Genomic DNA, 24,305 nt, shown 5'->3' with positions numbered 1-24,305 from the left:
GTTGAGCCAGGGAAATAGGTATGTATTTGTGTTACAACCCCTGGTATGCCTAAATATGGGAGGAAGGTCACTACTATTATAATACAAATACAACACACACACACACACACACACACATATACATACACACACACACACACACACATACACACACACACACCTTATAGATATCTGGACAGATGCTAGGAGAGGGTTGGACAATGCTAATATGATTATAGGAAAAAATTCTACAAGACTTAAGGTATTACTCCTCCTTAAAAAGTCATTTTGATTTGGTGTCTGGATCTTTTTTCAGCAGTAAAGTATATAAAATATGATGTGCTATACTTTATTGATTAATCAACTGTCCATATAAAATATGAACATCAGCCACAATAAAATGAGGCAAGATAAGGTGCAGTGAAATGGGATAAAATAGCTTCAGTGAAATAAAATACAGTTCATTTAGTGACTGTTCAAAGTTTCAACGTCACTGAAAAAAGTGACTGATAACTATTTTTCATACCTACAGTACAACCACTGCAGCATTGCCATCATCACATGATCAAAATTAGCCTAGCAACTGACTCATACTTGTGACCGTTGCAGTGTCCTGAGGTCCTGTGATCAACTTTTGTGACCTTTTGACAAGCAAAATCTATGGCGAAGCCACTGAACAACTGTATTACTAACTTAGCAGCAGCAGTATTCACTTAACAACCATGGCAAGAAAGATCGTAAAGTAGAAGACAACTCAATTAACAATTGTCTCACTCAGCAAAATAAATGTTGGGCTCAATTGTGATCATAAATTGAGAACTACCTATAGAATAAAATCTAGTAGCTAAGATAAAGGCAAAAGAGTACGATAAAATAATATCAGGAAAAAATGGAAGACTACAACATTACTGAATCACTTTACAAATTACTTCTTACAAGCTTGATAAAGAGTATCAAGCTCATTAGAAGAATTGATTTCAACAAAAATAACCATGTAAAGCAAATAGTCTTGAAGCAACAAACACACTTTAGGAGCTACCTAAATGAGTTTGATTTAAAATGCCACGTTATTCACAAAACCTGATATGTTTGCTAAGATTTTTACAGGCATTTAATGATGGCAGAGAGGACATATCATTCCTCCCCCAACAAAGAAAATTGTGTTCTGCCAAAACACATTGGTGTTCCATGTTTGTAGCGGGATTAAAGTTACATTAGAGCCAATTTGTTTTCAACAAATCAACAGCGTTATTAGGAAATCACCAAAGAATGGGAAAGACATATGAGCTGTAACAATCTTTGCCTGGCCTGCCACATCTTGTGCAAAGTCTTCTGTATAACCTGCCACACTAGCTTGACGAATTTATATGTTATACACAATTCTGAATCTCAAGTTACATCATGCCTGTTGGAAATTTGTAACAAAACTACCTGGCATGGATACAAACATGGAGTGTATATTAAGGTTACGTTAAATGGCGGGGGACAGACGGACAGACACCATGATGGATTAATAGTTCACCCAGAACTTTTAATCCTGCAGTTTCATTTTATCTGCCAGCATCATATAAGGATTGCAGTTTTCCCCTTAAGCTTTCTTCATTTTGAAACTTCTCTGTTATTTTGTTTTGTTATTTTGTACCCCAAGGCTCTGTTTTGGGCCCAGTACTCTTCAACATCTTCATCAATGATTTGGATAAGGGAATAAATGGGGAACTCATCAAATTTGCAGATGACACCAAGCTGGCAGGAATAGCCAACACTCCAGAAGATAAGCTTAAGATACAGAGGAATCTTGACGAACTTGAACATTGGGCACTATCTAACCAAATGAAATTCAATGGTGAAAAGAGTAAGGTTCTACATTTAGGCAACAAAAACGAAATGCACAGGTACAGTATAGGTGGTACCTTGCTCAATAGAAGTAACTGTGAGAGGGATCTTGGAATCCTAGTGGACAACCATTTAAATATGAGCCAGCAGTGTGCAGCAGCTGCCAAAAAAGCCAACACAGTTCTAGGCTGCATCAACAGAGGGATAGAAGCAAGTTCACGTGAAGTGTTAATACCACTTTATAATGCCTTGCTAAGGCCACACTAGGAATACTGCATTCAGTTTTGGTCGCCACAATGTAGAAAAGACATGGAGACTCTAGAAAGTGTGCAGAGAAAAGCAACAAATATGATTAGGGGACTGGAGACTAAAACATATGAAGAACGGTTGCAGGAACTGGGTATGTCTAGTTTAATGAAAAGAAGGACTAGGGGAGACATGATAGCAGTGTTCAATATCTCAGGGGTTGCCACAAAGAAGAGGGAGTCAAACTATTCTCCAAAGCACCTGACGGCAGAACAAGAAGCAATGGGTGGAAACTAATCAAGAAGAGAAGCAACTTAGAACTGAGGAGAAATTTCCTGACAGTTAGAATAATTAATCAGTGGAACAGCTTGCCTCCAGAAGTTGTGAATGCCCCAACACTGGAAATCTTTAAGAAGATGTTGGACAGCCATCTGTCTGAAACGGTATAGGGTTTCCTGCCTAGGCAGGGGGTTAGACTAGAAGACCTCCAAGGTCCCTTCCAACTCTGCTATTGTATTGTATTGTATTGTATTATCATATTGAACATATCCTATATTTACTTCCTAGTAAACATCCTATATTTTATCCTTCATTTACTTCGAAATGGTACCTTCTGGTACAATAATCCCAATATGATCATAAATATTGACAAATAATATAAAACCAATGAACACCTCACCTATTTCTCTTTTACCATATACATATTGTATGCTGTGTTTCATTATGGACTAGTGACACTATAGATACCATGTTTTCCTGAAAATAAGGCAGGGTCTTATCTTGTTTTGATCCCTGAAATAAACACTTGGCCCTATTTTTGTGGAGGTCTTATTATTTTTTGAGGTTCAGGAGGCGATGAGTGCGGTCACCTCATGGCTGCTGCTATGTTGCAATATTTTCAGGGAGGGCTTATTTTCGGGAGATTTTAGCGCATGTGCTCAAAAGCCCAATTGGGCTTTTTATCCAGGAAGGTCTTATTTTTGGGAAAACAGGGTATATGTGTGTATGTATGTATGTATGTATGTATGTATGTATGTACAATACATACACACACACACACACACACACACACACACACACACACACATACCCCTGGTATGCCCAAATATGGGAGGGAGCTCACTACTCCCTCTTTCTGTCATTTGGCTCATCACAGAAAACCATCCAGACAGAAACCCATATTTTTATTTTTAATGTTGACTTTTTTTATATTTGTGTTGTGGGTGTAGGTATGCTGGTTTTGTTGTATTCGGGTAAAATTTTAAGCCCACAGCTTGAAGATGGCAGGTGAGATCCTGCCGAAACGTTGCAAAGACAATCTCAACCTTACACGGGAAAAGACCCGAATACAACAAAACCAGCATATATCTATCTATCTATCTATCTATCTATCTATCTATCTATCTATCTATCTATCTATCTATCTATCTATCTATATATATATATATATATATACACATACATATACATATATACATACATATACATATATATATATATATATATATATATATATATATATATATACATACATATACATACATATACATATATACATATATACATATATATATATATATATATATATATATATATATATATATATATATATATATATATATATATATACACATACATACATACATACATACATACATATACATATATACATATATACATATATACATATATACATACATACATACATACATATACATACATACATACACAGACACACACACATACATATAGATATGTCTAAGGAGATTCTCAGTCATATAGGTCATGGTTTTCAGAAGATGCTCTTTTCAAGAGGCAACTGGACTTTCTGGTTTTTCTTTGAAGACTCCTTGCAAGGAGTATAAATTATTCCATTGTCCACCATCCGGTCAGAGCTGAAGCAGCTTCTTGGATGAGAAGTGAAACATTTTCAAAGAAAAACCAGAAAGTCCAGTTGCCTCTTGAAAAAAGCACCTTTGGGATCTACATACAGTACATACATAGGGTTCACGCATACATACATATACATAGGAAAAAACAGGCAAACCATGTTGCTATTTATATATATTTGGTCTCTTTGAATCAGTATGACTCCTGGCAACTGCCTGGAATAATCCCTGAAGTCTTCTTGGCAAGGTTTTTCAAAAGTGGTTTGACACTGCTTGCTCCCTAGGGTGAATGTGTCTGGCCCAACATCACCCCAGCTGTTTTGTGCCCAGTGTGAATCTCATAGTCTTCCAGATCCAAGCCTGATGCTTTAACCAGTACACCAAACTGGTTCTCAAGCATCAGTTCTCTATCAGTTATTTGAAAAGGAGCAAGATTAGAAAATATAAGAAAATGCCAGAAACTATACCCACTGCCATTTATAAACTCAAGAAGAATGATGTATCAAAGCTATGAAAATCTACTGTTTTTTTTCTGTTATATTGCTTACCTGCATGTTTGGTGATGAAATCTTTCTCCTTTCAAGAAGCATTTGTTTGGTGATTCTACACATTCACAAATGCATTTTGTAGGATTTAATGGCTGGTGTTTAGGGCATATTCTTTTACACACACATTGGCACTTTTCTTCATCAAACTCTTTGTTGAGTCCACAAGAGCTAGGAAGCAGTTTATTTTTACATGCACACTGACAAGATGTTCTGTCTAGTTCTTTGTGAATTCCACAGCTAGAAGGTGTCACTCCGCCTTTACAGACACACTGACAGGTTTCTTCATCAAGTTCCTTGTTAGACCCGCAGATATCATGGTATCCTTCAGCAGTATCTGAGCATTTGAAATAAAAAAAATATGCTTCAGGCATTGCAAAAGAGTGAACACATACCTTAATTTTTGTAGCTAGTGGAAATTATTCATTTCTCTGATTCATTTCTTTATCATTGCACTTATAACTACACAATATGAAGTGAACAAATATGAATAAATTGTTCCATAAAAATGAACTATAAAACTATAAAAATATATTGTGGGCATTTTTATTTTCTGTTCTATAAGTTAAACTAAATAACTGACAGTAATCTTTTATCACATATTTCTTACCAGTATCTGGTGGATAAGAGGAGAAACTGAAGTCATCTTGTGCCAGGCATCTGCATAAGTGATTATTCCAAATATGACTTTTTGGACAGGTTTTATTTGTTATTTGACACCTAAGGGCAAATCATAATGTCAATACATATCAAAGCAAATTTAAGACAAGTGCTAGTACACATGTAATATAAGAAGAGACTGAATAGCCATTTGTCTGAAATGGTATAGGATCACCTGCTCGAGCAGGGGATTGGACTGGAAGACTTGCAAGCTCCTTTCCAACTTTGTTATTCTATTTCTGCTTGACTGTTATTAAGTCAAAACAATACAATTAAAAATACAGTTGATCCTTGTAAATAGGCATTGCAACAATAAAGTAACTTTGATCAATTCATGATGAAGGCCTGGTTCCTTGTGCCTGACAGTACATTCTGTTGAAACTATTTTCAAAGCTAGAACAAAGCTTTAATAATAATGTACTAGATCATGACCTCCAATTTATTTTAAGGATAAACATATACATCTTGGTTTTGATCTTCAGAACACAATAGTAAAATTCATATTTTATTTAAAAATAGGTTTTTTTAACAATATAGAAAGAAATATGCAATTTCTTACTGTGCTTGTATCACTGGCAAGGAACGTCGAATAATTGAATGAACTTGTCTGTAGACATCTAGTTTGGACATGCATCGGCAGGAAGTATGATTGGCAAAACTGATTGTTACAGGTTTAGGACCATGAGACAGGGGCACAGTTATTTCAAACAACTAAAAAGAGCATAAAAAGGAAAAAAGTGTAAGTCAAAACTATGCTAGTTATGCTTTATTTTTTTCCTTTTTCCTTCACAGAGCGTTTTCATCAGTTAAAATGCTCAAAGCTAAATGGCTTCATCACTTAAACTCTTTTCCCCTCCACAAAATTTGCACTTCTTTCTTTTAACAGTTAACTCAATACATTGTGAGTGAGAGGTATATTTTCCATGATAGAGATAACACAAGACTTTAGGAGTACAGGTTTTGAAAATGGGCAGAGAAACAGCACCGTACATTTATGTACTTATTCAAACTACTTATAAAGTTCTCCTAAACAGTTTATAACAAAGAGGCATAGTCTTTTCAAGGCAACTCCCTAAATGTTTCAAATAAATAGTAGGTACATGATGAATAATTAATGTACTTGGTACTAAAAATTTTATTTTTATTCATGCAACAAGAACCTAAAATGATGACTACTTCTAAATCAATCAATCAGGTAGAATTTATCAGATATGCTTTTACCTTGAAAAATTATTAGCTATTAGATTCAAAAAGATGTAAAGTAATATGAATGTACGTTTTATTCCTTTATGCAATTTGGGCTTAAGAAGATTACCTGACTGGACAAAATACCTCACGTATACATTGAAATAATTTTGAGGAGCAATACTGAAGAATACACACTGCACAGGAAACACTGTTTGCTCCATAGATAACTATACTACTGATAAAATTGGTAATAAAAAATAAGGTGTGTTGCATATTATAAGCCATTTTTCTTAGATTTGGTCTCTAATTGACACATGATGAAATGTATCTCTATTGAAAGTTCATTTATGTTGTAAAGCAACACTTCTAGCAGCTTGTATCAGTCAACAAGTTCCTTTCTAATACATCAGCCAAAGGATTGCTTATCTATGACTTAGAAACTTGAGTGCTATGTGTGCTACAACTATAGGAGAGGAGAAGGAAAACCTTTCCTTAGTTTATTCTATAAAATGAAAGGAACCTAAATACTAAATAAATGGTGTGGTGGTTAAGGCCCTGGTCTAGAAACCAAGAGACCATGAGTTCTAGTCTCTCCTTTGGCATGAAAGCCGTCTGCGTGATTTTGGGCCAATCACTCTCTCTCTCAGCCCAACAGGGTTCCTGTTATGGAGAAAATAGGCTGAAGGAGGAGCATTAGATATGTTCACTGCATTCAGTTACGGTACTTATAAAGAAATGTAGGATAAAAATCCAATAAATAAATGAATATGACAAGTGAGCAGGGGTTATGCCAGACAATGAATGTCCCTGTGGGAAAAAAGGAAAGCACATGAAAAAAGACATTGGAATGCTTGCACTATCCAATGAGTTGCAACAAATAGAAAACAAAAAGATTTTGGAGCAGCCACATATTTAGCTGCTTTCAATTGTAGTTTATAGCAAATCAATGTAACTGATGAACATAAATCGTGAAGCATTCATAATATACAATGAGCGAAAACTTTATTATTTCATTACTACGTACAATTTTTGTTTGTGTAATTCCTGACAGATGAATATGTAAAATTACTACTGTATACTGAAAAGTTTTGTGCTGGAATTGATAAAAAACATCTTCTTTCTGATAGCTCATTCAAGCATGTAAACTATCATTTGTTAAAGTATGGTAAGCCTTTAAATTCCAACAAAACCTACCAAACTGGACTATTCATATATGCATACAGTATATTACACTGAATAACTTATGTGCGTGGTGTGGTGACAGAGAGAGAGGGGGGGCGGGGAGGAGGGCAGAATGATTTCAGGATAATGGGCTTAGTAGTCAGTAGTCTGAAAATAAGTTATTTTGATACACTGTTTGTGACTTCCAAATCAGGACAATTGTTTATGATCTTAGTAAAGAATATTATGTTATGAAAATCACCCATCAAAGGCCTGATTAAATAATGCAGTCTTCATGATAAATCAGCAGCCAGTATGTAGGACATAATTTCCGAAGGAGGGTGTTTTAAGGCATTGATTAGCTTAATCTTAAATCCCGTCAAATTATTACACCTTTAAGTGATGGGTGGCATATGAGTTAGTGCCATTAAAAATTGTAGGAAGGCTGCATGTTTGATCTGTCATAAAATATGAGCAATGTTTTAAAAACTTAAAAGGTACGCTTTCCTGATATACTACACTATATTAAACCTACCTGCGTTGCCTAAATTATTCTCCAAATCATGTTATACTTTGCTTATAAATAAATGCTCTGATAAATCATTTCTAATTATGTGTTTCTTTGGAATGAGTACTTTATATATGCCTTCCTGTCCTCTTCCAATGTGTACCACAATGAAAATATTTTCCATCTGCTAATTTGCTATTGCGTCTTCATGAACTAGTGTTCAGTGTATTCAAAGAAATTCTGAGGTTTCTACAATCAAAAAAATATATTAGAAAAGAAAGGAAAATCCTTCTGAAAGAGATGCTATGATTCTACATGTCTGATTCTATGTAGTTTCCGGAAATCACAGAAGCTACTGAAAAAAGACTAAACCAATCAAAATATGAAGAAACAATTGAATTAGAAGTACAGGAAAGCAAGCATGAAAGTCATTATTGATATATGCCTTGGCATCTCAAATACTGGCTGCAGACAATATTACATCCCAGGTAAATTAACAGGTGGTGCTGTGAATTGTTTCCATAATTGAGGCAGCAACAGAAGGAAATTGTTCTATGTAATTCACTGTATCAGGATTAAATTAGGGTTAATATAAAGGGAAAAGCTATTTCTATGCAGGTTGAACAATATTTTTAATTTATATTTTTGGAGTACACTCTTTCTTAAGAGTCCTTACATCTTCTTAAAGATCTAGGAAGCAAAAGAACATTAGTACTGTTATCACCAATTAGATATTTTTGTTTGTGTGTTGTTTTAAAAAAGATGTTGAATCAATCCTAGGATTTAAATAGCAGAACCAATCAGTCACTGATAAGGTTTAGGCTCATAGAATGAGTTCATAAGATGCACGAGACTCTAGAGCCACAGGATGTCCATTCTACTCCTTTATATGCTGTACTTAATCATTATATTTTTCCATTTCCATCATTTACGCAGTTGATTATTGTCTATTGCTCTGTTAACACAAAGCAATTTGTGTTCTAGAGAAACTTTGTTACCATTTTATTTTAAAATATTGCATTTACTTTAAATTTATGCAAGAAACATTAGAGAAACATCTAAATATTATACAGTCAAAACAACTTACCGTTTTGCTGACGTAGCTTGCACTGATATTCATACACTGCAGGCCTTCACTATTGCAGCAACCTCCACATCTGTAGACGGACACACATGGAGGTTTAAAGAAGATGTTTGTTGTTGCTCCAGATTCTTTTCCCACATCTACACATACTTCACGTGGCATGCATTGAGTTTTTCTCCACTCATTATCAATACCTGCCAAGTTAGAAGCTTACAGTTTATAAGATAGTTCCTTTTAATAATTTGAATCAGACTCATAATCAATCTTTGATTATAAAATAATTCATGGTGAAATCCAGACTTAATCCTATTTAGGTAGACGTGTTTCAGAGAGTGGAACAAGTTAAGCAAGATACCAGTGACAATATCTGCAGGATTCAGTCTGGGTTTCATCTAATTATTTATAGACATAGAATTAAAAATGCTTATAACAATTCCTAAAATTATTTTATCCAAAGAATATTCTTCCCTTCTTATCGGAATCTTATGAATATTTCAGTGAATGGTTTGTATCACACGAATCCCTCATAAGTAGGAAAAAATATTCTTCAAGTAAAATTAGCATGTGATGATGTAAGAAAGATAAAACATTTAGATAGGCTGCCTTATGCATCAGGTCATTATAGATCCTGAAATGGTTGTGATGCAAGACCTGCAGGGGTCTAGACTGCAGCCTCAAAGTTTAGGACAATGTGATTAAATTAAATAAGGCTTAACAGATACATGCCTGGGAAAACTGAAAATCTAAAAGTAGGTATGACAGAGTGTTATGCATTTATTGGAGCTTAGCAGTGAGAATTCACACATTATTCTGAAATAGTCAACTAAATGTTTCATCGTGTAACTTATTTCTTTTATTATTCAATTGCTCCTTAACAGAGTTGTAAAATTGTTGAAGTTATGATTTCAAATGGGAACATAAAAGTTGTTTACTTGAAACTTTCTAGAATTCAAACCAAAATTGGTGTTTGTGCCATTAATTTAAAGAGATATAATTTTCTTTTGCTAGGACAGTATGTATATTTCCTAGCTACCTTTCTAGCACCGAACCAGCGGTAATGCCGGCAGCAACCCACCTCTGATATGCATGTTAGATTCTCAATTTTCTTTATGAAAAACTGAAACTTCTTTTATTTTTTGAATTAAACAATTTTTAAAAGTCCTGAAGAAATGAAGTTAAGACAGTGGGTTGCATATGGGGAACTTCGGAAGGATTAGCAAACATCTTACAAATTTACCAACACTGAATTTGGATTAGTCTAGGACAGCGATGGCGAACCTTTTTTGGCTCGCGTGCCACATGTGGGAGGAGCACAGGGGGGTCGTATGTGGGCGTGCAGCACCCATAATACAACGTGCGACCTCCCCAGTGTGCATGCACGCACAATGTGTGACCCCCCATTTTTACATGCTTTTTTCGCCCTCCCCAGGCTCCAGAGGCTTTATAGGAGCCTGGGGAAGGCAAAAAGAGCCCCCCGCCCCCCGGAGGCCCTCCAGAGGCTTCAGGGACCGTCCGGAGGCTTCCCTGAAGCCTTCGGAACGCTTAAAATGACCCTCCAAGCAACCTGGAAGTCGGAGGGTTGTTTTAAGCGTTCCGAAGGCTTCAGGGACTGTCCGGACGGTCCCTGAGGCCTTCAGAGCGCTCAAAAGGATCCTCCGAGCAAACCGGAAGTGACTTCCGGGTTGCTCGGAGGGTCGTTTTAAGCGTTATGAAGGCTTCAGGGACCGTCCGGACGGTCCCTTAAGCCTTCAGAGCGCTCAAAAGGATCCTCCGAGCAAACCGGAAGTGACTTCCGGTTTGCTTGGAGGGTCGTTTTAAGCGCTCCGAGGCTTTATAGGAACCTGGGGAGGGCGAAAAATTGCTTTTAAAAAGGCGCCTCACGTGCCCTGACAAATGGCTCCGCGTGCCACTTGTGCCACGCGTCCCATAGGTTCGCCATCACTGGTCTAGGAATTGTTGATTAGCCAGTAGGTTATCATCTTCATCACAATCATTTTTTTCATTGAAAAGTAACATTTACTATTTGGACTTATTTCCTATTTCAGACTTCCTCCATAGATGCTAAGGATTTTAAAATAATGTAGTTTAGAAATAGTTCATGCAACCTATTTTAGATGTTTTTTATGAACAGCTGAGAGAATGGGGATATGTTATTTCCACCCTGGAAAAAATCTTAGCCATTCTAATTTCTGTGATTTCTGAAATTTCCAGAAGAAAGCACATAGATAACATCAGTGATTACTATGAGTCTGCTTTTTGAGCACATTTTTAAAGTGCAAATATATTATGTAATAAAAATGCATATATATTAGCTATTTGGAATAAAGAAGTAAAAGGTAAGTACCTGAGAAGTAACATTCTTGTCTAAAACTGAATATCAGAAGCACAAATCCTAAATTCATTAATGTAGAATTTTCTAAATAATATTTTCCATGGTGTCAACCAGATCTAAATAAGAAGGTACATCCTGTTTCTCAAGGCAAGTATGAAGGAAGCCAAGTTGGAAAATGACCGTATCTCCTTGGCTTGAGCTCTAGAAAGTTTCCAAATACTGTGCAAATGTACTTTGAACAGACTAAAAATAGGAAAAAAGACTACCCCAAACCAATCAGGTTAACAAAAACAGCAACAGAATGAAAGTACTTACAGTTGTGCTTATTTTCAAATAAACATTTCTTCTTGTTATTTTTTTATAAGCCTAAAACTAGCCTACCCCCAAATCAGGGATATCCAGTTCCCATAAACTTAGTATGCAATTCCTAATTTGTTCCTTTTTTGATAACTTCATTAGAAACTGGAGCTGTTAAATCTCTTGGATCAAAAGATTATTAAACTTATTAAAGGATAAATTGCTTGTTGATACTGGTCTAAATTCTTCTCATTTCTCATGACTATACAATCTGTCAATTGTGTACCAAAGGAACTGGCATACTCCTCTTTTTAGTTCTTAATGCAATCTCTCTTAGCTTATAGGTATGCTCCGTACATATCTTTTTGGTGCTTACCTACTTTGATTATTCTTGTCCTATAGTCCATTGACAGTCCAAACCAGTAGACATTCATACCATACATATTTATATTTTATATTTTAACATACTTTATCATAGTAAATTATGTTAAAAACTATTAACGTTTAAGTCATTAAGGCAGATTTGTTATTTTCAGCATGTTTTTTAATGTGTGTGTGTGTGTATACATTTAAAATGTATTTGAAAAAACAAATGCATTTTAATATACAGATTTTAAAAACTTTGTAAGATATAACATGACTTACTTTTTAAGATCTCTGTATTATAATGTGCTGCAGCAAATTTTATTGGATTTGAATCCCCGGTTCTTCCATCAAAGTGGGATTGTTCCCTGTGTGGCCAACCCCCTTTCCTCAGCTGGCATTTAAACATTTTCCAATATTCTGGATAAAGTACGGTCATGAGTTCATCCACACTTGATACTGACCGCAACTGCTCTTCCAACTCTTTATTTGCATAATTCTGGTAAGAAAATTAAGAAAACAACAGCTTAATGACTTGCTTTTCAGGATGATATTGATATAGTAATCAAATTAATGGCTAAATTTATATAAAATAATGTCATTCCTTTAAGGTTACCTCTTCAATGAAGAAGAAAAACATTTATGTAATTAGTAATATGAATTAACTTCCCTTTAAGATATGAGCATAGAACACAAATTCGTTTTAGACAAAAATAATAATAGTTTCCTGTATATCTCAGGCTGAAATGGTCTTTCATTTCAAAGTAAAATTATAGAGAGAGTTTTGCTCTGATTTTGAACATTTCTTTGTCTTAACTGTGTATGAAATTCCAAACTATGTTATTTCAGTGGAAGGAGTAACACTCACTGTAATAAAATGCATGTAGCTTTTATGCTATTTAGGGGTTTTTAAAACTGCTAACTATGTTTATTCTTGTGTTGCTTCTGCTTCTATATATGGTCCTTGACTTATGAACACAATTGAGCCCATATTTTTAGTTGCTAAATAAGACATTTGTTAAGTGAATTTTTCCCATTGACTTTGTTTGTCAGAAGATTGCAAATGATGCATGACCCCAGGACATTGCAAGTGTCCTAAATATGAGTCAGTTGCCAAGAATCTGAATTTTGATCATGTGACCATGGAGATGCTGCAATAGTCACACATGTGAAATATGGTCATGTCGCTTTTTTCAGTGCCATTGTACCTTCAAACAGTCACTACACTAAATGTTGTAAGTCACACACATACACACGCACATATATGTTATGCCTAATATAAAATATGTTACTTATACATGTTCAGGAGTCCTGTTTGTTTTTATCAATATAGAAAGAAGTAATAAATTTGAAAATGAAGAATATCTTTACATATATGCTACAGGTTGAGATCATTAATATTTTTATGTCACACTACATAGAAGCAGAAAAATAAAAGGGAAATTAATTATTTCAATGCCTCTTCTAGAATAAGTAAAGGAACTAATTGAAACTGCCAATTCTGAAATAACAGAGTGCTGAAATAACAGCTTCCTGCTGAGACTGGATGGTACATAAGGTATATGCAGACAGATTTAACAGTTCTCAAGAATATCAAAACCTTATTTGCTCTAGCAAGATTGGTAAGGAAGAAACAAGGGATCAGTTGGTAAGAAAAGGAAAAGAGTCACTCACTACACTTTGCCTTTCAATAAGCTAAAGACATATTATTAAATTATTGTACATATAATTATTCATTGCTGTAATACAATGTAATAATTATGTATTATTATATGAATATGTTGAACAGAGATTGGCCAAGTCAGCAGAAAAAGTCAAATGGGAAATTATATGGAATGGCTGCATGGGCACAAGAAAGCAAAGATATTGACCATTGGCTTACCTGAAGGGTCCTTTTCTGTACACCGCGGGAGAGTCCAAGCAATGGGTTAATTCAGTCTGCTTGCCCTTAGGACTGAGGAACTATTTTTCCTTTAGCCACACCTCCTCCTGGTGTGATCAATCCCCCAGAATTCTTAGAAGGAGTCAGTTCGTGCGGACGGAGCGAAGCATCCAAGATGATGTACTGTTGACACGAAGAACCCGAATCCCGGCCTTGAGAGCCAGGGTGGGTTGGACTCTCCCGCGGTGTACAGAAAAGGACCCTTCAGGTAAGCCAATAGTCATTTTCCTGTACACCGCTTGGAGAGTCCAAGCAATGGGACATACCCAAGTTATTGTCCATCTGGGTGGGCAGAAGAAGGCTCCCGGGATTCGGTCTCTGACACAACCGCCTGGAGCACACGCCTGCCGAAGGACGCCTCAGCTGAGGCGAAAATGTCCAATTTATAGTGTCGCACAAAGGGAGAAGGAGAGGACCACGTAGCGGCCCTGCAGATGTCCAGGATTGAGGCCTGGGTGGCCCAGGCCGCCGAGGTAGCAGCACTTCGTGTGGAGTGTGCGGTGATGCCGCGCGGAACGGCTTTGGATTGGCTTTCATAGGCTGTCGCAATGCAGGCACGAAGCCACCTGCCAATCGTGGAGGAAGAGACCTTCTTCCCTAGGGAACCAGGCTGGAAGGAGAGGAAGAGAGCCTCTGACTTCCTGAACTCCGCAGTGTGAGCGATGTAAACCTTCAGGGCCCTCCTGACATCAAGATTGTGCCAGGAACGCTCTCTGGGATGCGACGGATGAGGACAGAAATTTGGCAACACAATGTCTTGCGCTCTATGGAACCATGAGTTTACTTTGGGGGTAAAGGTCGGGTCCAGCCTCAAAATGACCCTGTCAGGGTGGATGACGCACAGGTCCTGGCGAACAGACAGAGCCGCCAGCTCTGAAATCCGGCGGGCGGACATGATGGCAATCAAGAAGGCCGTCTTCAGCGTCAGGAATCGAAGAGAAGTAGTGCGTAGAGGTTCGAATGGAGGGCCGGAGAGGGCCCGTAGGACCACGGACAGCTGCCAAGTGGGGTAGCGATGAACGGTGGGAGGGCGAAGGTTAGATGCGCCCTTGAGGAAGAGTCGCACCTTCGGGATTTTGCTGAGAGGCAAAAGATGGTCGCCCAACCAGACGGTGGACAAGGCCGCCACTTGGCGTCGAAGGGTGTTCGGGGCCAGGCCCTTGTTGAGTCCCGCTTGAAGAAAGTCAAGGACTCTGGAAACGGGCGCGGTCGTCGGCTCGATGAGCAGCTCCTCACACCACTTTGCGAAGGCGGCCCAAGACGCATCATAAATTCTGGTGGTTGAAGGGCGTCTTGCTGCCTGAATGGTGTTCACTACCTCCTCTGACAGGCCTTCGCCTTTCAGTTGGTCCCCCTCAAGTGCCAGACGGCCAACTGGAGCCACTGGGGCTCTGGATGAACCACGGCCCCCTGGCTGAGGGAGATCTGGTCCGGAGGGATGCGCCATGGAGGAGACACCGACAGGTGGACAAGGTCGGCGAACCACGACCTGTGGGGCCAGTGTGGGGCCACGAGGAGAACTTCCGCACCCTCTGCGATGACTTTGGAAATGAATTGAGGAAGGAGAGGCAGGGGAGGGAAGGCATACAGTAGCTCGCGGGGCCACTTGCAACGCAGTGCATCTGTCCCCTCCGCCCCCGGGTTGAAGAACAGGGAGTAGAAGCGGTTGAGCTGCTTGTTGTCCCTGGACGCGAACAGGTCTACGGTCGGATTTCCGAATCTGTTGGACATCTGGTGGAACAGGCGAGGGTCCAGTTTCCACTCCGCAGGATCTATGGTTGTCCTGCTCAACCAGTCTGCCTGTGTGTTGTCCACTCCGGAGATGTGGTCGGAGCGGAGAGATTCCAGATGACGCTCCGCCCAGCGGCCCAGGGACTCCGCCTCTCTCATCAGTGCTCTGGATCTGGTGCCACCCTGGCGGTTGATGTGGGCCTTGGTGGCCACATTGTCCGTCATCAGAAGCACATGTTGACGATGGATGGACCGGCTGAAATGGCGCAGGGCCAGGCGACCAGCTCTCAGTTCCAGTAGGTTGATGCTGTAACTGGTTTCCACTTGGGACCACTTGCCCTGGACAACCAGGGAACCCATGTGGGCTCCCCAGCCGGAGAGGCTGGCGTCTGTGGTGATGATTAACCTCTCGGGCTCCTTGAATAGGTGGCCCTTGAGGATGGCCGGAGACACCCACCAGCGGAGAGACCTCTTCACTTCCGGCGGAACTCGAATCGGCCTGGGAGAGTTGCTCCTGGATGCCCTCTGGTGCGGCGGCAGCAGCCACTGAAGCGCCCTGGAATGCAGGCGGGCCCACGGCACGATGGAAATGCAGGAGATCATTTTTCCCAGCAGCTGTGACAGAAGGACCACTGGAGCCTGCCTCAAGCTCATCACCTTGTGGGTCATGGACCTTAGACCGTCCAATCTGTCTTGGGAGAGGAAAACCCTGCACAAGTTGGTATCTATCACCGCCCCCAGGTGTACAAGTCTGTTTGTTGGAGTGAGATGGCTCTTCTCTATGTTTAGAGTGAAGCCGTGATTTCTGAGGGATCTCATAGTGGTTTGGAGATCCCTCAGGGCCTGCTGCCTGGACGACGACTGGATAAGGATGTCGTCCAGGTAGCACTGGAGCCTTATGGGCCTGCGTCTTAGCTGGGCCGCCACTACCGCCAGAACTTTGGTAAACGTCCGAGGAGCGGACGAGAGGCCGAATGGGAGAGCTTTGTACTGGAAGTGGCGACCCGCATAATAAAAGCGCAGGAACTTCCTGTGCTGTGGACGGATGGGAATGTGGAGGTATGCCTCTTTGAGATCTATAGATGTGAGGAGATCTCCCTGTCGAATCCCCGCCAGGATGGTCTGCAGTGACTGCATCTTGAACCTCCGGTAGGCGATGTGCCTATTGAGGTTTTTGAGGTCCAAGATGGCTCTCCACCCCCCGAGTTCTTTGGCACCAGGAAGAGGATGGAGTAAAACCCCCTCCCCTCTTCGCCCTGGGGAACGGGTTCCACGGCCCTGATGTCTAGGAGATGTCTGACTTCCTGGTCCATACGCTCCCTCTTTTGAGGGCAGGATGGGATGGGGCACCGGATGAAGGTCCGGAGGGGGAGGGACAGGAACTCCAGGGAGAGGCCTTCCCTGACTATCTGCAGAACCCAAGCATCCTCGGTTGTCTGGGCCCAATGGGAGGCAAACAGCTGGAGCCAACTCCCGATGGGCGCCGAGCTCGGGCAGTCACTTTGACTTACGGAACGGCCTGTTGGAGGCCCCACCGCGGTTATACTTGCAGAAGCCGAACTGCTGCCTGCCTCTGTCCCGAAAGGGCACCCTGTCCTGGGACCTGTCGCCCTGCTGACCGAAGGACCTATTGGAGGGAGAGAAGGAAGAGGCAGAGGTGGAAGGCTCGGAGGCACGAAAGGACTGCCTCCTGGAATAGGGAGCGGTCTTACGTTCCTGCTTCTTGTTTAGAGAAGGGAGGATCTTCCTCTTGTCCTTGGACTCGATGAGGAGAGGATCCAGGGACTCGCCAAATAATTTGGACCCCTTGAATGGGGCGGAAGCCAGTTTCCACTTGTTTTTCTGGTCCGCTTGCCAATGGCGGAGCCAGATCAACCTGCGAGAAGTGATATTAGAGCCGAGTGCCCTGGAGGCGAATTTAGTGGCATTAAGGGAAGCGTCAGCGGCGTATTGGGAAGCCGCGATTATTTTAGACACGTCCTGGTGGAGGCGGACGTCTCCCGCCGGGAGCTTGGTTAGGAGCTCGCGTAGCCAGATCACAGAAGCCCTATTGAAAAAGGAGGCGGATGAAGAGGCCCTAATGGCCCAGGCAGCCGCCAGGTGGGTCTTGTGACACGCCTTTTCCGCCTTCTTGTCCTCTGCCTTAAGGCCTTCCAGAAGGTTGGCTGGTAGGGAGGAGTTAGAAGTGAGTGCAGCGATGGGCGGGTCGACAGTGGGAAGGGCCAGAAGGTCCTCCAGCACTGGCTCCATAGTATAAAGCTTCCTATCTACCCCACTGGGAGAGGACTGCGTGGCAGGTTGAGCCCACTGGTGCTGGATTAGGTCGAGAAACAGCCCCGGGACCGGAACCAGCTCCTGTTGGGGTGCTGGGACATCAAACATGACCGCATTGGGATTAGCCGGAGTGGCATCCGCCGCCGGCGCGGCCGGTTTGGGCTTGATCCCCACCCTGGTGGCAGCCTTGACCTTGTGGAGGACAGATTTGAAAAGGCTGGGCTTGAACAGACCCGCAAAGGCGGGCGCTTCAGGGGGAAGGTCCTCGTCGTCCGAGAGACCTAGCACCTCCGGGTCAGGGTCCTCAATGGCAGAGGCCTCGCTGACCACCGAGGATTCCAGGGAAGGATTTGCTTGGAGGGGGAGCTGCCTGATCGGGTTTGGGACCCCTTGGGGCCACTGCAGTGGGATTCTTAAATTTCATGGCCTCCGTGATGCCCTTGGCAATGGCACGGGCCATCAGTTCCTGCATGCGGGGAGATAATTCCTCTGAGTCAGAATCAGGATCCAAACCCTCCTCTAGGGGGGGGTGAAGTCTCGCCCTGCATATCATCTATGCTAGCATCCCCAGGGGGAGGGGCCTGCTCACAGGCCCAAGAGGGTGCCGGGGAAGCCGGCTCTGCAAATGACCTATTTGGGGATAGGTCCTGGGACTCCACCTCTTCGGCAAGGACCATTTGGAGATCCTCCCGGGAGGGAGGGATTCCTGAGTGGGACTGCTCCCTGTCTGCCTGGCGTCTGGCCTTCTCAAACTGCTTGTCAAGGGCCCGCTGGCGCCTTTCAGCATCCTTGGCCTCGGCTACGGAAGGGGTTCTGGAACGCTGTTTCCCAGAACTACCCCCATCACTCTTGCCCGCACCCCCACTCCCCGATGAGGAGGAACCCTTGCTAGGGGCCTGAGAGAGGCTCGGCCTAGTATCTTGGGAATCAGGGGGACTGGGCAGGTCCATAGTCAATGACCACACAAGATGGAGCAAGGCTATGACAAGGCAGAAGTTAGAGAGAGAGACTGGTTGCTGCAAGGGGAACAAAACAAAAAGATTTGTCAAAATTGCTATATGCACAGTAATTGAGTCAATACGTATGAAAGTATCCCATGCTTAATACCAGTCAGAGGCCCAGGGGTAGGATTGGGGCCTGCACCGAAGCGCAAGGCTCCGCAGGAGAAGCAGGGAGGAGAATGACTAGAAAAATGCTTTGGCCTGCGCTTACTTAGGCCTCCTCCCTGAGCCGGTATAATGACCGTTGGTATGGCCCAGGAACCAGCACCGCTCGCAAAAATAGGCAAAAGGATGGAGGTGGTGATCCCAGCCTGAGAAACCCTTGCTAGGCCCTGCCACCTCCAGCAGTCTCCTGATAACGAGGCTGATGCAAAATGGCGGCCATGGCTGGGCGTGCTTTTTTCCGCGCCTAAAATGGCCGCCGCAACAGCGTGGGGCTAAGGGAGAGCGAGGAGCGAACGCGCCTCGAATGGCGACGATCGCTCACTCCTCCCTGCGGCAGAGGTCCTCTAGAAGGCCGGGAAACGAAAAAAACTTCGTCTAAAATAACAAACGAGGGGCCTGGGAACGCAGAAACCTCGCCGCTGCAGCCGCGCCGTTTTAAACGACAAGTGGCAGGCCTCCGAAGCCGTCCCATAAGGATCGGCTGAGGGGCACCCCCCACCACCTTCCAGCTTATCTCCTGGCCTTCAGATGTAGATTCTGCTGGAGAAAAACGCAGCGATGAGGAGAAAAACGTCTCATGAAGTTGGGGAAATGTTAGGAAAGAGAAATAAAACGCAAATAGAGAGTCCAAGCCAAAAAAGGATTAATTCAGCTCAGAGCTCTAGCTAATTACGTCCAAACGGGCTGACTGAGGAAGAATTCTGGGGGATTGATCACACCAGGAGGAGGTGTGGCTAAAGGAAAAATAGTTCCTCAGTCCTAAGGGCAAGCAGACTGAATTAACCCATTGCTTGGACTCTCCAAGCGGTGTACAGGAAAACTGACATCTTCCCCCTCTCCCTGAATACTGTTGAACCTTATCTAGTCTAACCCAATCTGAGAACATTCCTGTATTATAGGCTTGAATAATAAAATTGCTAATTGAACTTTTAGTTTCCATCCTTTCGAGGTCAATAAAATGAGGACCCAATTTGTTGGGGGCAATATGCTGACTCCGTAAACTGCTTAGAGAGGGCTGTAAAGCACTATGAAGCAGTATATAAGTCTAAGTGCTATTGCTATTAATGCGTGAATCTGTTGTTCACTCTTGACAGGATAAGACATAACTGATATAATTATATTTTTGAAAACGAATGCTGGCTGGAACTAAACTGATCAGTAGCAATCTACATTACAATTTTAATTATACAATAGTTATAATGTTCCATGAAACTTTATTTCAATGTAAGCTTTTTAGAAAATAAAAATTTGAGGGTAGAATCATATAGTTTCATTAAATAGAAAGTACAGGTTACTTTTTAACATTTGGAAGTAATTGAAAGTATAAATATGAAGCCAGATGCTGATGCCAAGTACAGACAAATATTCAAAGTAGCAACAGAAATAAAAAAGAAAGTAATAAATAAATCATAAAACAAGTTAGTCAATAAGACAGCTACATAAGTTTACAACATTGCATATTTCAGTCAAAGCAACCTGCACTGCTCAGGATTGTTTTTTATTTTGCATAATTATGTATCTGAAGTGTTAATATCTGCAGATGTAAGCAATGATGGCAAGCATATTAAGGCAAACGTGGACTAGAAAGCTGAATTTATGTGCCTTACACAAACTAGGCAGTAGCTGTCAGAAAGCCAATTGCCTTGATAATTATATATTTCTATATACTTGAATAACATGGATTTCTGAACAACTATGAGTTGACATTTTTGCCTTGATCTCACATGTTGTAAAATCTTTTGGCCAAAAAAGTTACTAAATGCAAGAGTAATCCCACACACAAATAAAACTAAATAATAGTTAAAGTGAGTGACAGGCAGAGCCTGTGCAAAACAATCATTTTATTTTTCTATGAACATTTCAAAGATAGCAAGACTCATAACTGGGAATGTTAGAGTTTTAAGGAGAAACAACACAGAATTGAGTTTTCAAGTTGAGATTAATAGATTATTGCCAATAACATAAAGATAATAAACATTAGAACAAACATAGGCAAGGATTTAAACTTTTGTCTTTTGTTTCAAAGACAGGTGTGCAAAACTATTTCCCAACAGTCACTTTTTTAATCACAGGAACAGATTCAAGTATACTGGTAGCAATATCTAAATCCTAACCCTCTCGGTCGGTCCGTCCATCCATCCATCCATCCATCTTTATCTTCAATTATAGCTAATTTAATCCAACCAAAAAAGTTATTTCCTTGAGTGTCTGATCATACAGTTCAGAATACTAATTTAGAACTCTTTCTGATAAAATTCTTATTCTTATTAATAAACCTATGTCTACCCTTGCACTTAGCAGTTTATTTTTCTCATAAGAAATCAGCATTTATTTGATGGGGAAATACCACTGGTAACTATTTCTGTAGCACTTCTGCAAAGTTGACAGTCAAACCTCTACTTGAATTAGAATGCTCCATAGTAGACAATTGTTGTCTGAACACTAACATATCCTTATGAAGCCATTTGACATCCTATAGACCCTAAATTACAAAGATTTTTTTTTTAAATTTTGAAGTTGGAGTTTTGAAAAAGTTATATATCATAATTTTATTAAATGAACAAATTCATATTTCAGATCAAACACACTTTTTTAACTTTCCACTTTTCTTCAAGAATGGCCATACTTGAGATCCTTAGTGTTCTGATCAATGATATTGTAGGACACTTCCCTTCCTACTTGAGTCACAAACTAAATGATTATTGGAATAACAATGTTTACTATTATTTAGAAAGCAAACTATCTTATTGAAACTATTGTTTGTTCTTTCAATCTGACATTTTTTCAGAGATATGGGTGTTTGGTGATCCTGGCCAATATATTTTTTCTATCACCTTTGCAATTGTAGTAGAACTCCCAAAACATAATTCAAAATGTTCTACAAATTGCATAGCAGAAATTGAGTTGAGCCTGGAGCAGGTATTAAATATGGCTCATGTCCAAAGTCTAAAGTGCTTTTTGTTTTCTTTGCCCATTTTAGAATCAGAATGCAGCACAAGAACAAATGAAGATAAAGAATCCCTTGAGTCAAACTCAATTTCTGGGATTTTAGGAGCCTGCATCAACTGCTTCCAGGATTTTTTAAAAAAAAATCTCAGAATTCTTTAGTTTACTTCCATTTTAGCTACTGTATTGTTATTAATCTCTAAAAAACTACTATCCAAATACAAAACAAGCCCTGTTGTTAGCTGTTATAAACTATGATTAATTATACTTAGCCCAGATAATAAAATACATTAGAAAAACATTAGTTGGTCCAGATATGTGATATGTATAACAGGAAGCATAGTTATGATTGAAATGCAAAGTGTACATTAGTCAATCTACATGGCTGCTCTATATTTACAAATTGCTGCACAGCCAGTCATGTTCCATGTTCCTAGAAAACATTGGGGGGGGGGGGGTAAGCGGATTGATGGAGAACAATCAAATTCTTCGATTTTACAACTTTGTTTAAACTGTTCATGGTGGGCCTGATAGCAGACTTTTCTACCAATCTGGCGAAACTTGTATTACTCCTCAATCTGCTATGAAGGAACAGCCAGATGGCAATTATAACTCATTGAGAAAAATGCCATTGTATACAATTATCAAAATTGTACAGTGACCACAAATCAGGAGTTTCATAATCTGAGAATCATGTTTGTGAATTGATTTTCAGTTATGTGCTAGACCAGGGGTGTCCAAACTTGGGAACTTTAAGACTCGTGGACTTCAACTCATAGAATTCCCCAGCCAGCCATGCTGGCCGGGGAATTCTGGGAGTTGAAGTCCACAAGTCTTAAAGTTCCCAAGTTTGGACACCCCTGTGCTAGACATTCAAGACTAGAATGATCAAGCTTTGATCAACCAATATTGGGAAGGACTTTCTGGTGAAATAACAAAATTATTAAATTAGTAAAACAGGACATATAAGAATCTGGAAGAATTGCTGCAGTATTTCAATTGACGGCTGACTGGAAGATTGAGGCATGGAGGAAATCACAACGGGAGTACGTTTTTCAGCCTTTTGTCACATTCACTTCTTCCCTTTGCCTTCTCATAGAACTCTTGCAAATTGCCAGGCCTCCCAGGAAAGGCAGACAGGAAACACAATAAGATGAACTAATTCTATTTTACTGCAAGGGTACATTAAGAGAACTTGCAAGCCTGAAAGTACAAACTTTATCCTCACATACACACTTTTAATTGCCTGCTCCATTAGGCAAGTTCCTCTGAAGTTTCTTTCTCTGACTATTAAGACAATGGGGCTCCTCACTTTCTTGTTTGATTGTTTCCTAAGAAGCATCTCGTACTTTCATTCCCAAGTTCATCCATGCATTCTGTTGCATAAATTAGACGTGGCGAAAAAATCCTTGTCTGGAGTAGAAAAATGACAAAGTTAGGAACTTTGATTTATGTTTTTACTGTGGGATCTTGGATACTTAGCTTTAGCTGATCTTGTTACTTATTCTTACTGAGCAAGATTGGCTCTCTCCCCCCCATCCCAGCTGTTATCAAGGAAATAGAATGTTTTCAGTGCTATCCATAACATATTTTAATAATAGAAGTATTTCTTGGAAGATATAAACCACAGTGTACAGGTACAGATCATAGGAATTTAGGGCATCTATAAAAAGTGCCCAGTCTAACTCAACACTAGAACATTTGGGCTCAATTTCCTTCCCATTTATTCTTTTTTCATTCTCTTCTATTTTTAGCCCATAGAACAAACACCACATGACTTTCATAGAAAGGTGAATATATTTCCTAGTCTTCCCCACACATTACAATCTTGAAGTTAAACAAATTTATCCCTAAAGTTATACTACTTACTGCAGCCTTTGTGTCAGAACAACTCCAGAAAAGCCAGGGGTGTGAGGCAGGCAGTTGATTTGGATTCGCCTAAAACACCTTGACTTATGTGTCAGGTTTACCTCTAAATTGATTCTTTTCTTCATTTCTTCATGACTGAAGGGCAACTGTTTCACAACAGTTATTTCTCTTCCTTCAGAGAAGTTCTGCATCTTTGTCATGGCAATAAATGATTGACCCCAATTAAGGTGCTTCCTTCTACTCGTGGAGCTCTCAAAAGCATGACTATATATTGGTCCACATAAATGCAAAA

At 40.5% G+C, this 24,305-nt stretch overlaps 1 protein-coding gene across 3 annotated transcripts in view; it reads right to left on the bottom strand.

The window, feature by feature from the left end:
• The window catches only part of VEGFC (vascular endothelial growth factor C), a 120,415-nt gene that overhangs the window by 6,001 nt on the left and 90,109 nt on the right, over positions 1–24,305 (bottom strand). For all 3 annotated transcript variants that reach the window (XM_081960129.1, XM_081960130.1, XM_081960128.1), the window contains exons 2-6: positions 12,368–12,584; positions 9,097–9,287; positions 5,712–5,863; positions 5,103–5,212; positions 4,496–4,829 (exon numbers count right to left, since the gene is read on the bottom strand). In XM_081960129.1, coding sequence (XP_081816255.1) covers positions 4,496–4,829; positions 5,103–5,212; positions 5,712–5,863; positions 9,097–9,287; positions 12,368–12,584 — 1,004 coding nt within the window. The remainder of the gene's footprint in view (positions 1–4,495; positions 4,830–5,102; positions 5,213–5,711; positions 5,864–9,096; positions 9,288–12,367; positions 12,585–24,305) is intronic.

This window comes from Natrix helvetica (assembly GCF_964273705.1).
Source record: "Natrix helvetica genome assembly, chromosome: 7".
Classification (NCBI taxonomy): Eukaryota; Metazoa; Chordata; class Lepidosauria; order Squamata; family Natricidae; genus Natrix; species Natrix helvetica.
Note: the sequence above shows the minus strand (reverse complement) of the source record. Positions and strands in the feature narration are given on the sequence as shown.